Source organism: Pelodiscus sinensis, chromosome 31 (genome assembly GCF_052426305.1).
Source record: "Pelodiscus sinensis isolate ZL-2025 chromosome 31, ASM5242630v1, whole genome shotgun sequence".
NCBI lineage: Eukaryota > Metazoa > Chordata > Testudines > Trionychidae > Pelodiscus > Pelodiscus sinensis.
This window is the reverse complement of record NC_143082.1, coordinates 12,589,536-12,603,665: the sequence shown is the minus strand read 5'-3', so window position 1 is coordinate 12,603,665 and position 14,130 is coordinate 12,589,536. Positions and strand designations below refer to the sequence as shown.

Here is a 14,130-nt window from a genome sequence, read left to right as displayed (position 1 = left end):
CTTACCTGCATGTCCTGGGCCCCGTCGCCATGGGAGCGGTGCACCCAGGGTTTGGAATGCCTGGATCTGAATGCGGCAGGGCGCTGGGTGTTCCCGGGGAGCCTGGGCCCTGAGTCCCAGGCTAATGCCCGAATCCTTGGCCCAGCCTTCCAGCCCCACTGCAGCGGAGGTGGGGGGAGCAGTGCGCCTCTCCCCACCACAGTGTCCCAGGGCCCTGGGGATGCCTGCAGCCGGCTTCACCAGCCCTGCCCGGTGCCTCTGTTGCAGGTCACACCCCCGCCTTGGCTTGCGCCCCCAACAAGGACGTGGCAGACTGCCTGGCACTTATCCTCTCCACCATGAAGCCTTTTCCACCTAAAGACACCATCAGCCCTTTCAGCTTCAACCTCCTCAAGAACTGCAGCATTGCGGCCAAAACAGCAGCCTGCGGGACCCTGCCCAATGGCAGCACATGCCCCTACACCAAGGACCGGCACAATGCGATCGGCTTAGACGGCTGTTACTCGGAGTAGCTTAAACGATGGGTATCTAATAGCTTCTTCTATTTATTTAGAAAGTCTATAAATATAGGGCACTTTAAAGGAGAACAAGACTGGACAGGCCTTCCAGCCAGGGCTTGGCAACCGAAATGAGAGCTTTCTCTCCCTCGCTTGGTGGCCAGCAGCTAATTGACTTAACGAGCAGCTGGCCGAGAGCCTTTCCCCTCCCCAGGCGGCGTGCAGGCCCAGCCCCACCTGGAGCAGCCGCCAGGGGGATGCGGTGCCCTCGTGGTAGCACAACGGGTCCCAGGGAGTGGTTCAGGTTTTCTCAGAAAGGGACTTTTCCGATTTCTAACTTTCTGCTTTTAGCGCTAACGTCTCCCCTCTGGAAAGCTCCTTTGAAGGACGGGGGTGGGGTGGGGGAGACTGGGTTCTCCTAGTGTGCCCTCCTCCTGCCGCCACACTCATGAGATCAGGGCCGTCACTGGGCGTTGTCTCTTGGGAACAGCTGGGCTCCCAGGAGCTATCAACTTTCCCAGGCCACTCACTGGTAGGGGGGCTTCTCCGCCAGTCTGGGTCGGACCGCAGATTCCTTTCACGCGGCAGCCGTTAGATGGGAGGAACGTTCGGTCCCTCCCGGCCCAGGAGTTGGCTCGACTCCACCTCCCCTTGGACCTTGCCTGCGTAACCTTCTGCTTTCCTTTCCCCTCCATGCCCCTGGCTTTGCAGAACCGTGTTCGTTCCACCTTTGCACAGGCTGGCCGGAAAGCGGAAACTTGAACTCTGGGGGGAGATATTTTGGGGGAGGGGGGAATTAGACAAACGAGCGACCGCCGAGCGGTGGTCATTAGCACCCGGGCAAGTGCCATTGTAACACCCCCTTCATCTGAATTGCTTTGTTTTTCTGCTCCTTGGATTCCCGCCAGAACACTTGAATCCCCCGACTACTGTACCCAGGGTATTGAGATAACCGTTGGCAGCTCTCACTCCTTCATATGCAAAAACGGGTGCTACTGTCCCGCCATTGCGGTCAGCTCGGGGCCCACGTGTGCACTGCTGGAATAGTCCCTCCTCACACCAGGCACTTTAGGGATTTTTTTTCGTTTGGAAAAATGTTGGCTCCTGAGAGGCGATTCCTTGTTTTCTTTTGTTCCTCTCCGTGTCGGCGTGGTCATTCCTCTGTGAGCGTCAGTCAGTGTTGCTTTTTAAAAAATTATTTATAACGAAATGAGTTTTTACCTTAAAAAAAACACAACAAAAAATAATTTTCTGAAAGTTTTAACCTTTTAATTAAGGAAAAATAATGCACTTCAAAGTCCTTATTCACAAACCTAAGCCTGTATTTATTTTTCTCACGTGGCATCTTGGCAGGTTTTGTTAGCGTGTGCGTGTGTGTGGGTGGGTGGGATGCGTGGCTTTTTCGTTTTAGTGGTGTTTATTTTTTATTTTAAAAGTCATATTTATAATGCATGTTTAAACATTCAAGAATGTGCACTACTTTTTCTCAAATTACTGTAACAGTATCATGTGCAAAAACAAAAGGAAAAAAAAAAACCAAGAACTTTCACCATATCGCAAGTCCATTCAAAGCCAAAGACTGGGATGTAGCGATCAAAGCGGGTCGACGGGGCAAAAACCTTTCAACGTCCGATCTTTTCCACTTGATTCTTTTTCCTTTTGCAGCCTTGGGGATGGGGGAACAGGCTGGTTCTCAAACCATAGTCAGGTGACATGGGTGCAGGTGCTGAATGAAATTGCTCGAGAACCAAGAATTGGGTTGGGTCAAAGGAGACCCACGAAAGGATCTCTGTCCTTTTCATTCAGCAAGCTATCGGTGCTAGTCAGTTACTTTCTCCTCTTGGTCAATAGGACTGTTACAGGAAAGAGGTGAGCCGTACGGTTTGGCTGGCCCGCCTCGCGTTGCAGATCAAAAGCGCATCTTCGGAAATGAAGATGATTCTGGATTTGTGTGTTGGCCAGATGTTTACGGTGCTTTGCGGCGGGGGCATCGCGAGGAATTGCCGTATCCTGCAGACACAGCCAGAGTAGAGAGATGAGGATGTGGGCGTGCTGACACAGAGGAGCTATTCAAGTCTGGAACAGCAAAGAGCTGCTGATGCGCTCTTTTACCAAAGTTAAAACTCTTAGAACCAAATGTGAAGCCGCAGTCCTGGCCTTTGGGTGGTCGGCTCTTCTCTTCCTTTCCCGGGAGGGTTTCACCTGGAGAGTAGCAAAGACATAGATGGCCTGGCGGTTTCTTTTTCCTGTTGCGCGTCACTGTCTTTAGCCTCACAGCATAACATTGCCATGTGACACCCCCGCTCAACACCGCCCTTGAGATGTGCACAGCCGCGGAACTTGGGTGCTTTGCACTCTAGGGGCTCCTCTGTGGGAAGCGAAGTAGCCAGGTCTCGGCTTCAGAGGGGGGCCTAACATCCCCAGCTGGGCTGGCTTCAGACCTTTTCTTCCTTCCCGTTTCCCTCAATGCGCTTCAATAAAACCTACGGCGCTGGGGTCCCGGATAGCCTAGCCACCCAGAGCACAAGCGCAGAGTGGTGGTTTCTCCTCGCCCGCTGGATACTGGCCCATTCTGTGAGGCTCAAACAACATGGGCTGTAGGCCACTATATAAGATGCTCTTGGCCATCAGCACTGTGGCCTGTTTGAACCAGTCCTCCTCCACCACCATGTTACGAAAGGCTCACTTCTTAGGTACATTGCGGCAAGATCGAGTCTCTCCTAACCTCCATCCTCCGCACTAATGCTCTCTACCTTGATAGCAAGTGTTACCTTTCTACACCGAATACCTCAGTTCGGACTCAGACCACACAAAACTTGAATGAAAGATCCTCTTGAAAGATCCTTTTCAGTATTCTGCAGAGGGAGAACTGGAAAAAAAAAAAAAAAAGACTTGTTTACATTATTGTCGAGTTCAGGTACTTGCCTCTTGCAATGCTTTCTCTTTTCATGTTTGACATACTGACTTCAGGCTTCGCCTATTTCTCAGCCTTCCAAATAAGCCCCTTCCGGAGGAGGGGGCAGGAATATGGGTCCAAAGTCACCGTTTGTCTTTTCTTTCCCAAGGGCAAATGTCTTTTCCCCTGCAGTGCTACAGCAAGTCTGATTGTTCAGAAGCGTACAAGAGCAATACACTGAGAAAGCTGTGCAGGTTGGGAAGCTCTGGCTTCCCTTCTCTTTGTCCTTCCCCGGGGTGGGGGCGGGTAGAAGGAACAAAGACAGAATTGCTGGGGTCCATCCCAGAGCCCTGACACGTTGGGTGGGAGGGGAGGATTCCAGGGTTGTGGCAGAACTCCTTTAGCAGCTCGGTACTTTGGAGTGAAATGCTCGCACTGTGGAAGCAAATGGCAAAATGCCCATTGACTCCAAGGCTAAGATTTCATCTTGTGTGCACGAACTTCACAGGGCCGGCGCTGAACTCACTTTAATGCCGTGTTGCTTTCATTTTAATGAAATATCCCAGGGGAAGGATTTTGAAATCATTTCAAATAAGGGCAGCCTTTTTCCCCTCTTCAGGGCAAGGGAATATCTTAGCATAGTATTTGAAGTGTGCTTTTTTTTTTTTTTTTTTTCAAGTATTATAGTGGTTTTAAGCTTTTATTTTTTTAAAGAAAAAAAAAACCAGCCTTTGGTTTGCCTTGTTTTCGTGCTGTAATGCGTTACCTCTTCACTTGACATGGTAATGATTAAACTCTGACAAGACAATCAATGTGATCTCTCTAAGGGCTTCAGCATTTCTTCGCTCGGACGCATCGTACTTGTGTTTAAGTTCATTTTATTTGCTCTTAGTAAGTTTTTGGGGGGTTATTTTTACCCCTTCCCTTGTCTTTTTTTTTTTTTTTTAAAACCTAATAATAATGGAGTGGACAAAAATTCCAGCAGTGCATCCGTAGGAGGGGCATTGAGGGAGGGGTGGGGGGGAAAATTTTGGGAAATGGTGTTTTTTTCCGCAGGCGCCAGTCTTGTTCTCCTTTAACGCTGTAATGTATACATTTGACAGCACAGCTTGACAATTTAAGTAATAATCAAAGTGTTTGGTAATAATGCATTATTTTGCTAAACGAGATTTGTGATGGTTTCCCTAGTGCATTGTAAAGAGGGTCGGAGGGAAACTTCCGCTCGGGGTCCCCCCCCCCCAAGACACCTCATTTGCATCGGCGTAAGAACGTTAAGTGTTTTGTGTGTGGTGGCGGGGGAGGAGTTTATCTAAGACTTCCTCTCCACAGACCTTTATGCCAAAGTCAGACCATGCCCGCTTATCGCTGTCTTAGGCTCCGTGCATAGATTTGGTGTAGAGTAAACCCCTTCAGTGCCCCCCGAGACCACTTTCGAACTCACCGGGGCTGGCATTGCCCCCCACCCTCCAAGGAAGTTTCTCTCCACGCCCTCGCTTCACAGCACTTGCTTCAAGCACTTTTGTTAAAACCGGAGCGTCTGGTTTCTCTTTAGTGACCCACAGGATCGAGAGCAGCCGGGAGGGGGGAGGGGGCGAGAGAGGAGTGTCGTGGGGTTTATATTTTAAGTTTGAAAGTTTCCGTTTCTAGGGAATGAATGAACAAAGGGAAGTTGTGTTTTAAAAAAAAAAAAAAAAAAACAGCACAAATGCATTTCAACTCAAAAGATGTATTTGCACTGCCATTGTTAGACACGCTGCTAGACCGGCAGCTCAGCTGAGCCATATAAACTGCTGACAAACACTGAATGTAACGTCCTTAAAGAGAGCAGGCCTGGGAAGCCAGGAATTGGCTTGATTCCCGATGGGCACTTCCATGAATTCGAAAATAACCTAATGATGACGACGACACCGTCGTCTCTTTTGGGGTGGGGAGGGGATTCCTGAATCACAAATTAGAGGCTTCTCTCTTTGTTTTGTTTTTTTTCGGTACCAGTTTGATTCTTTTTCCCCTTGTCCCACAAGAAGGGCGAGGGGGCGCTCGGTCCCGGATCTAAGGCGGGGATGAAATCCACATCCCAGCCATGGAGAGTCTCAGAGTAGCCCGACGTTTTCTTGTCCAGGGTGTTCCAAGCGCTTAAGTAACTTCTGTGTGTCCAGCGGCTCTTGGTCGTTGATCCTGTGCGTTACAAGTATTTGGTTAAAAAAAGGAACAGGTGGTTTGTTTTTTTTATGGTTAGGTGGGAGCAGCGGGGGTGGGGAACAGTGTTTAGATCTCCCCAATCTCTTGTCCCACCCCTTAAAAAATCAATTTCTATCCCCAGATTTCTTCTTGCACTTCAGCCCTAGTACGGTGGAGGGTTTCCTCCTGAACGAAAGGCTCCTTGTTACAGGGACCAGAAAGAGGCGGGGTGGGATGTGTGTGATTCCACCCGCCCCCCCCCCACACACACACTTGTGACCCCCCCCCCCCCAACGGTCTTTTCTGTTCCATTCTCACGATAAAGCCCTGCTCTCACCTTTGCCTTCGATAAGAAACCAAAGTCAAAACCCGCCCAACCCTCCGTTGAGATTGCTGTTGGGAAAAAATGGACCATTCGGTTTCGGTTTTTTGCAGCCGCAAAAAGCCGTGGCAGCCTCTTCACTTGGCTGAGCTCATCTGGTTTCAGCAGCACTGGGCAGGAGAGGGTTAAACATCGCAAACCGCCAGCAGAGCGAGAAAACTGGACACCTTTGGGGACCGAGAGAGGGGGAGTAATGTGAGAAACTTTTCAGCAGAAGCAAGAGGGGGAGAAATTTCGAGCGTTGGCTCCATTTGGATCATGAATATTTAGTCAAAGTTAAAGTCCTTAAAGTTGCCATGTGAAACAAACCAATTAGAATCCGAAAGGGGGGGGAGGGAGGGAGACACCTTTAAGGACTTTTAAGGAATCTGTAGCAAGCTCTCAGTGTCTTTACAATATCCTATGTGTAAATGCTGCACCTCTGTATATTATGCACATAAAACATTTCTTTGAATAAGATAGGACAGACCTCATCGCCAGTCAGGTATAAACAACTCTTCCTCTTCTGTGTGTCGGGTTTCCAGCGTGTGCGGGGGCGTCTCTTCCAGGTGACTTCCAATGCAAAGGAGGAGGAGGAGGGGAAGGAAAATAGCCTTACTAAATCCAATCTTACCTAGCATTCATCAGCTTGAAACTAATCACGCAAACGCACGCAGCCCGCTGCGGGAGCTGAACCTCGGCGCATGGCAGCCGCTGTCGTGGTTTTAAGAGTCGGGATGCAATTTCACCCGAGCTGTGCATTTGTAACGCACTTGGTCAGGACCAAACTGTGCTGCTCTGTCGACAGGCTGCCTGGTTAGGATGGGTTAGCAATAGTCAGCAGAGGCCCGGTACGCATCCGGACACTGTAAAGGGGAGGCTGCAGCATGTCTTGTCCTCTCGTGCCCTGTGTTCTTCTTGTGAGGTGCTCCGTGACCATTCTAGCTCCAGCGTGAAATCTCTGGGGGGGGGGGGGGTGGAGTTCGTTGAGCCAAGGGGGCGGAAAGGCCACAGAGAGAGTGAAGCTGCTTACAATGGGATGGAAAGAGGTTTCTTGGGCCATGTTTTCACTCAGCAGAAGTTCCATGCTGCTGCAATCGATCTTCCAGAGTTTGATTTAGCAGGTCTAGTTCAGTCCTGCTAAATCAAACTCAGAGGGTGGCAGAGGCCAAGACTCCTGCTCCTGCCAGCTGGCCAGACAAATAAAGCAGGGCACCCTGGGATATGGGGTCTGGCCTGCTGTAGGTGACCAAAAGCAACTAGTGTGGAAGTTTGGCCATTTTCTTCCCATCCATAAATGTTAGAGGGGAAACCAGCTTCTTTCTCCTGGTGGATCCAGTGAGTTCTCGATTTCTTATGATCAGCCCCGCCAGATCTGGCTCCTTTGTTAGACGGAGTCTCTAGCTACAGCGCTAGCTTTTCGTCTCTGTCACTGGGGGAATGCACTGGAGAAAATGCTGGAGAAAACGCCACCCCTTCTCCCCAGAGGCACAACCAACAGCAGTGAAGAAAGGAGTCAGCCACGTGCCCCCAAACCACTGTAGACCTTTCGGCAGCTTTGCCTTTTGTATCCTGTGTCTGAATTTGCACTACTGCGACATCCGGCTTGTCCGGGAGAGAGGTGTCTCATAAAAGCAATACACGCCGCAGGGGAGGCACGGGGGAAGATGACCAAAAAAAAAAAAGGCCAGTCCTTCAGTTTGAGAATCCCTCGGGGGTGACCCTGTGCGCCTTAGCCAACATTCGGGGGAAGGAATTGAGGGCCTGAGTCCCTTGAAACTGCCCCCTGTTCCTGTGCGAGCGTTGCGGTTCTGCTGGGCATTCGAATGGAACCGGACTTCGGTTCTGAAGTCCGGCCAGCTTTCAAAGAGACTTTTTCTTGTTGTTCTACTTGAAGGTAATCACTAAACCAGCTGTCCCTTAGGGGGGCGGAGGGGCAGGGGTTGGAAGTGGCTTGGAGCTGTCAGTTTCCTTGGGGCGTTGATGGGGTGAGGAAGAAGCCTGCAGGCATTTGAATCGGACGAGCGCTCTGTGCAATGCTCCTAGGAGGCCCTCGGCTTGCTCGCATGTTTCTTTCTGGAGTTACAAGGTGGCCGGCGACTTTACGCTGCTTGTGCCTGTCTGGTCTGAAAGCCACCGTCTGGCAGCCCAGAAGCTCAAGGGAGCCAGAGACCTGTTTGCCAGCACATGCCGTGCGACTGGGAACGAGCCGGTTCGTTGGTCTTTCTCCAGCGGGGCCAGAACTCCCAGCTCGGGTCCCAACAATCTTTCACTGTAGATTTAAAATAAATGGGGGGGGTGCAAAGAGGGGGCCTTGAAGCCCTTTCCTAGGTTGCGGGGGAAGGGTTTGGGGGTGCGTGGAAACCTACCTGGATTTTCTTTCTCTTCCACCCTCCCACAAACAAAACAGGCAAAGAAACCAAAAGCCCCACCTGGATGTAAAGCAGTTTCTGGTAGGTTGGTTTGAATAGTGGCACCCCCCCCCACACACACACACATGCACACACATGACTTAGATGGAACAGATTTTGCATCCTGATCAACTGCACTCCTGCCCCTTTGGCTGTCCCATCATTGCCCCTCGGCTCCCCCCGGTCCGGCCGTGGGCTCTTGAACGTCAGGGCTTCAGGCTGCGTCGCTAGCCGCGCGGCTCCCCCAGCGAGTTTTGCGACATGATTGCGCCTGAATTTCAACCCTGCAAGAAACCAAAAAGCAGCGCGCAACCGTGATGGGCAAATGTTGCCGAGAAGGTCCCTAACCCCCGGCCCGAAGCGGTCCCTTCCTTGGGCTGCTTTTTGGGAGCTGCCGGGCTGGACGTGGCCTGTCGTCAGGCTGCGCTTTCGAGCCGGGCTGCTTGGCCCGCCACGCCAGGGCATCAAGTCCGACTTTGTCAGTGACTCGCAGAGAGCGCGTCGTTGAGCGCTTGGCGGGTCTGCCACCTTTCGCGGCGCAGCACCGGCAGCTCCTACTAGAACACAGAGCCGTCGCTCCCCTTGCTGATGTGTTTAGCTTGTAGCATAGTGTGTGAGTCTGTAGCAGCTCTTTGCAGTAACTCACTAGACTAGCTGTATCCTGTAAATATGGACTTAAAATTGCACTGAAAACAGCGATGTGCCAGCTTCTATCTCCCCTCCTCTGACGATATTTTTCATTTGGGTCTTGATTTTTTTTTTTTTTTAAATCTGTATCCTCCCTGAAAAACCAAAAACTTGAAAGGCTCCTCTGTCCCTGGAGGGTGTGTTTGCGTGTTGTGTGGTCTGTCCTGTGTCAGCGTAGCTTCCCTCTCTGTGGCATCAGCACCTTCTCCCTCCCGACCCTCTTGCCCCGCACACTTAAGGCACTTTGGATTTCCTGAACTGTTCCGGATTGGAGGGTTTGTCTCGTCCCTGCGGATCGGTCAAGTTTCTATTTTATTTTTGGCCTTAGAGCTCCTTAGAGCTTTCTCCTGCTTGCTTCTTTAAGGGGGAAGGGTTTCAGAATCAGAAACAAAAGCCAGCAATATGTAGCAGGAATCTCCTGGTTTCTTCCTGAGCTGCTTGTTCTGTGAGAAACATCTCTAGCTAATAATACCTCTGCCGCTAAATTCCTCTCAAAAGGAGCAAAGAAATGGGCCCGGTTCCTTGCCAATATATCTGTTGTCCATACAGCACCCACTTAAAACTCATGCTTCTGTCTTGAAGCCACTTTTGTATCGTGCTTTGGTACAGAGTCCCCCGCCCCCAGCGGAAAATCCATGCCAGGTCCTTGTGCTGCGTAAGTCGATTTCACCCATGTTGCCTATAACGCAGATTAGAAGAAAAAAATAGATCTCTCTCTCTCTGGTTCCAGGTGGTTGAGTCTGGTCGGTTTCTCCCATTTATGCAGAGGAGAGAAAAGTATTTTTGAAAGAGAGAAAGGTGGGGACCACACCACAGAACCTGCCATGGGAGCTCAGGGGTAGCTGTGGGACATGAAAGGACTTGACATTCTTGGTTTGAAATTGACTAGATGGGTAGTCTGCACTGACCCCTCCAGCACTGTGGTTTAGGATGCCGTTTCCCTGATATACCTGCAGATGGGGGTGGGGTGGGAGGGTGTGTCAGAGGATTGTGCTGTTAAAATAACCTGCTACAAGTGACCTCTACCAAGCTCTGCAAAACAGGCCCTGTAAACGCCTGGGAAACAACCTGGCTGGCATCATTTTTTATTCCAAGATGTACCAGGCCTGGCTGTGTGACAGGATAAGCAAAAGTGTCACTTTCTTCTTTGGGGGGAAGGTCAGAGAGTTGAGGGGTGTGTTTTGTCTACAAGGCTCCAACTTTGCTGTTTGACAAGGGTAACGTAAGGCCCTGGATTCTCCCTGCTGGAAGCATGCCCCGTGCCTGGTCTTGCCAGTTACTTACTTAGACTCAGTAAGATTTGTCAAGACCCCTCTAAATAAGCATCGAGTTCTTCCTGTCCTTTTCTTTCTTTTGCACCTGCCGGGGGGGGGGGGGGGGGAGTTTTAAAAAGTTGATGCTCATTTGCTTTGGGAAAAAACGAGCCAGGTCCCCATCTCCTGCTGGGTTTGTTGCTGTCTTGCAACATGCGTCCAGAACTTCTGCTTTTGAACCTGTTCCGTCTTGACAATCTTTGTGTATTTTCCTGCCACCTCCCCAGACGCTTTGTAGCATCAGTATTAGTTAAATAACCCTTTTCCCTGCCCTGTTAGCAACTGTTAGGGACTAGATTTTTGTAAGGAATTCTCCAAGCTTGATTGCAATAATTACTCCTGCTAAATGAGTTCATCTTAAAACAGGAAAGGCAGCAGGGGCTTGGTTTCCTTATGTTCTCTCTGTCTCAGACGTGCCAAACGCGGGGGGCAGTCTGCAGGACTGTCCCCTCCAAAGTCCCTCTCGCTAAAGCAATAGACGTCCCGCAGGTTCTTCGGTCTGCGCGGCGCGGGGAGCAGCAGCAGGGGCTTCCCGAAGGCGCTGAAATGGCTGGGAATTGGAGTGGCAAGGAAGGAGGATTTCCTGCCTGCCCATTGGCACTGTAGCTAGGACTGGGACGTTCGCTGCAGCACGCCGACAATTTCGGTCCCAAGCTAGCCTGCCCCGTGTCTTCGCGGTAGAACTCTCTCCTTTGCACGTGGGCGTGGCACGTTGCTCTCCGGACAGCGCTCGGGTGGGACGGTGCTGAGGTGGGGGGGTGTCCCGTAATCGGCGCCTTGTGCGCGTCTTTCCTAGAATGGGTTGTGGGGTGCCAGGTGCCCGACATATGAGGTGGCCAGGCTGTCGCCGCAGGAGTGAGTGGGGGTGGACCCCTGCTCTCCCCAGTCCTTTCTCTCTGCTGACACAGGTCACGTGTGTGCCCGGCCTCTCACCGAAGAACACAAATGCGCCGGGGGGGGGGGGGGGGTTGGACTGGGGCCATTTCTTTGTTCCTTGCGCCTGTGGATGTTCAGAACCGCGCTCGGTGAGTTTCTAGTCAGTTCTGTCCCATTCACACGCGCTGCGGGGGGGCGGGTTAGGGATTTTGCCGACCGGCGGCCTCGGCAGCTCGCCACAGGCCTGGAGGGTCGCACCCGGCTCGGTCCCACGAAGCGATCGCCGTCTTCCGTGCCTTTAACGCGAGAGGTGCAGACCGCGCGAGCTCTGGTTTTCTGACTTGGGGGATGGTGCTTTTAACACATCCGGGCTTGGCCTGGCTTTGGGCAGCTGGGAGAAAGCTCTCTCACTCCCCGAACCCCCGACTTTCTGTGTCTGCTTCTGCAGTCGTGGCCCTGACGTCAGCCAGCAGGATGGTCTTACGGCCTGTTTGAAGATACGGGTTCTAGCAAAAGCTCCCCCACCCCTGCACAATGGACAGACCCAGAGGTCTGGGCTTCAGGGGGGGGAAACTGACAGAGAAGGGGAGTGGTGGCTGCACCAACCCCCCCCCCCCCCAGGGGGACAGAGATAGCGCTGCCTGAAATTGACTTGCCTTTTACCTGACCCATAAGTGCTGCGTGGGAGTGAGGAGGCGCTGGTGGGTTCCCAGCTGTGGTGTAACCCAGTTGGGCGGACGAGACCTTCCGAAGCCGAGCAGCAGGAGCAGGCGTCTCAGCCCCGGGCAGGAGATCGGGGAGGGCTGAGGACGCCTGGTGCAGCAGCATCGCGGGGGTGGGGGGGAGGGTGTCCCCTGGATGCAGAAGGAGGCCTGGAGGCCATAGGCTGCAAGAAGCCCTGTGGTTTTGAGCACCGTTTGGGCTCCGTTCCAGCGACCAGGGACTGAGCCGGCTTGTTGGCGGCCATAGGGCTTGGCCGGGGGGGGGGGGGGGGGGACCTGGCTTTGGAGCAGACACCAGCTGTCAGTGTCCATTTCTGGATGTGGAGGTGCCAGTGCAGAGGGCCAGCCTGAAGGAAGATCCTTTTGGGGAGCTCTAAGAAGAGGGGTTATTCCTTGGGTGGGGTGGGGTCTTACGGATCCCCTCTAACCTGCCCCCCCAGGAATTAGCACAGGGCTTCCCACAAATCGACAGCACCAGGAGGGGCTCCCTCCCTGGCCCCCCGCCTGAGCGCATGCACTTTAAACAGGTGCCCCCATTGGGGGGAGCTCGGTGCAGCGGCTCGGACACACCCGCGCGTTTTCAGTTCCCTTCGGTCCGGTGCGTTGGGGACCAGCCTGAAGCTGGCTTAGAGCAAGGACTTAGCCAGAGGGGACCCGGCCGCTCGCTACTGAGTTTCTGCGTGCGCGTGGCAGGGAGGTGGCTACACGCGTGTGTGGATTTGACGCCTGCGGGGGGAGGGGGTTGTGTATCGGAGATGGTTGGCAATACAAAAAAAAGCTTTTTAATTTTAGACTCACTGCACTGTTCACACTACCTCTTGCAATAAACGGAACGGCTCACGGATGTGTAGAATGCTTTCCTGTCTCTGACAGACTCCCGACTCCCCGAGCGGCTGGCTGCGTTGCTGGGGGCAGGGGGAGGAAGGGCAGATCCAGCCAAAGAGCTGCAGGGAAAACTTCCACTAAGAACTTTCCTCCTTGGCCACAGACACACACACACACACCCCGCATCCTGTGACCCTCCGTGGAAAGCACTGACACTCGCCGGCGCGGGGCTATGCAGGGCTCTCGCCTCGATTGATCTGTTTGCTTATTGTATGTAACAGCTGCTGTGTTTTGGTTTGATTTTGAAATAAACGGTACGTTTGGTTCCCCGGAATTTTTCCCCTTTCCGAGCACTGAATCTGGAACCTGCTGGGCTGACCCCAGCATGGGGGGGACGCTGTTGTTCCTAATAGGCAGGGGCCTTATGTGGCGGTCAGGTTGCAGGGCAACGTAATTGGAATGCCTTTTAATTTCAGCAAGTAGGGGAGAGGCACGCCCATGAGATGTGGGATGTCTGAGAGGCTAGAGGATTCCCACAGGATGCTGCAGCCAAATATCAGCCCATGGCCAGGGAATGGCAAGTCCTGGACTAATCTTTAGAAGAGACTCCAACTTTTTTTCTCTCCCCAGCCCCCCGAAGCAGTTAATTCTTCTTTGCGCCGCGGGTTGAAAGCACAACTGCCCTGCTCACAGCTGGGCGGCGTATCAGAACAGCTCTGCGTGAACTCCAGAGCAGGTGTGAAATCAGCCGAGTTTTGATGTGCAATTACAATTTTTAAAAGGGCGACCTCCTCCCCTGGGTCCCACCCTTACGGGTGAGAGGCGGGGCGCCTAGCATGCACGATAGGAGCCCATGCCAACTCCAGCTGGTTTCTCTCCCTACCGTACAACCTGGCACGCCCCAGCGGGTCCTGAACAACGAAGCACTTGTCTCTATGGAGGAAATTTTTTAAAAAAATCCCGTTCTTCAAGGGAAACCCAAAGCTTTTAAAGTCCCTCGTGGGACTGTGAAATTCAAAGATTATCTTTGTAGAGAGAGAGAACAATAAGGAAACAAACCAAGCCATCTGTCCGTCCCCCCCCAGCGTGAATGCCACCCTCCCACGTGCCAGCCTAGTGAATGGTCCCTTTTTGTCTAAGATGTTCCGTGTATGTATTTTCAGAAATCCTGCATCAGTTTGAGGGGGGGAGGGGAACTAAAAATAAAATGTAAAAAAGCATTCAGACTTGATCTATTTTATACAATGTATGCTGCGACCAATCCTGTTATTCATATTGTGGCTTTGAATCAATTATGTTTATTAAAATGCTATTGCTTCTACGTCCTCTCTCATCCTTGAGTTCCACTGCCCGCCCCTCAGGGG

At 52.2% G+C, this 14,130-nt stretch overlaps 1 protein-coding gene across 2 annotated transcripts in view; it reads left to right on the top strand.

The window, feature by feature from the left end:
• Positions 1-14,087, top strand: part of ANKRD52 (ankyrin repeat domain 52) — a 58,347-nt gene extending 44,260 nt beyond the window's left edge. For both annotated transcript variants that reach the window (XM_075901892.2, XM_075901891.2), the window contains exon 28: positions 268-14,087. In XM_075901892.2, the coding sequence (XP_075758007.1) occupies positions 268-512 (245 nt within the window). In that variant the 3' untranslated portion in view covers positions 513-14,087. The remainder of the gene's footprint in view (positions 1-267) is intronic.
• Positions 14,088-14,130: the final 43 nt, after the last annotated feature.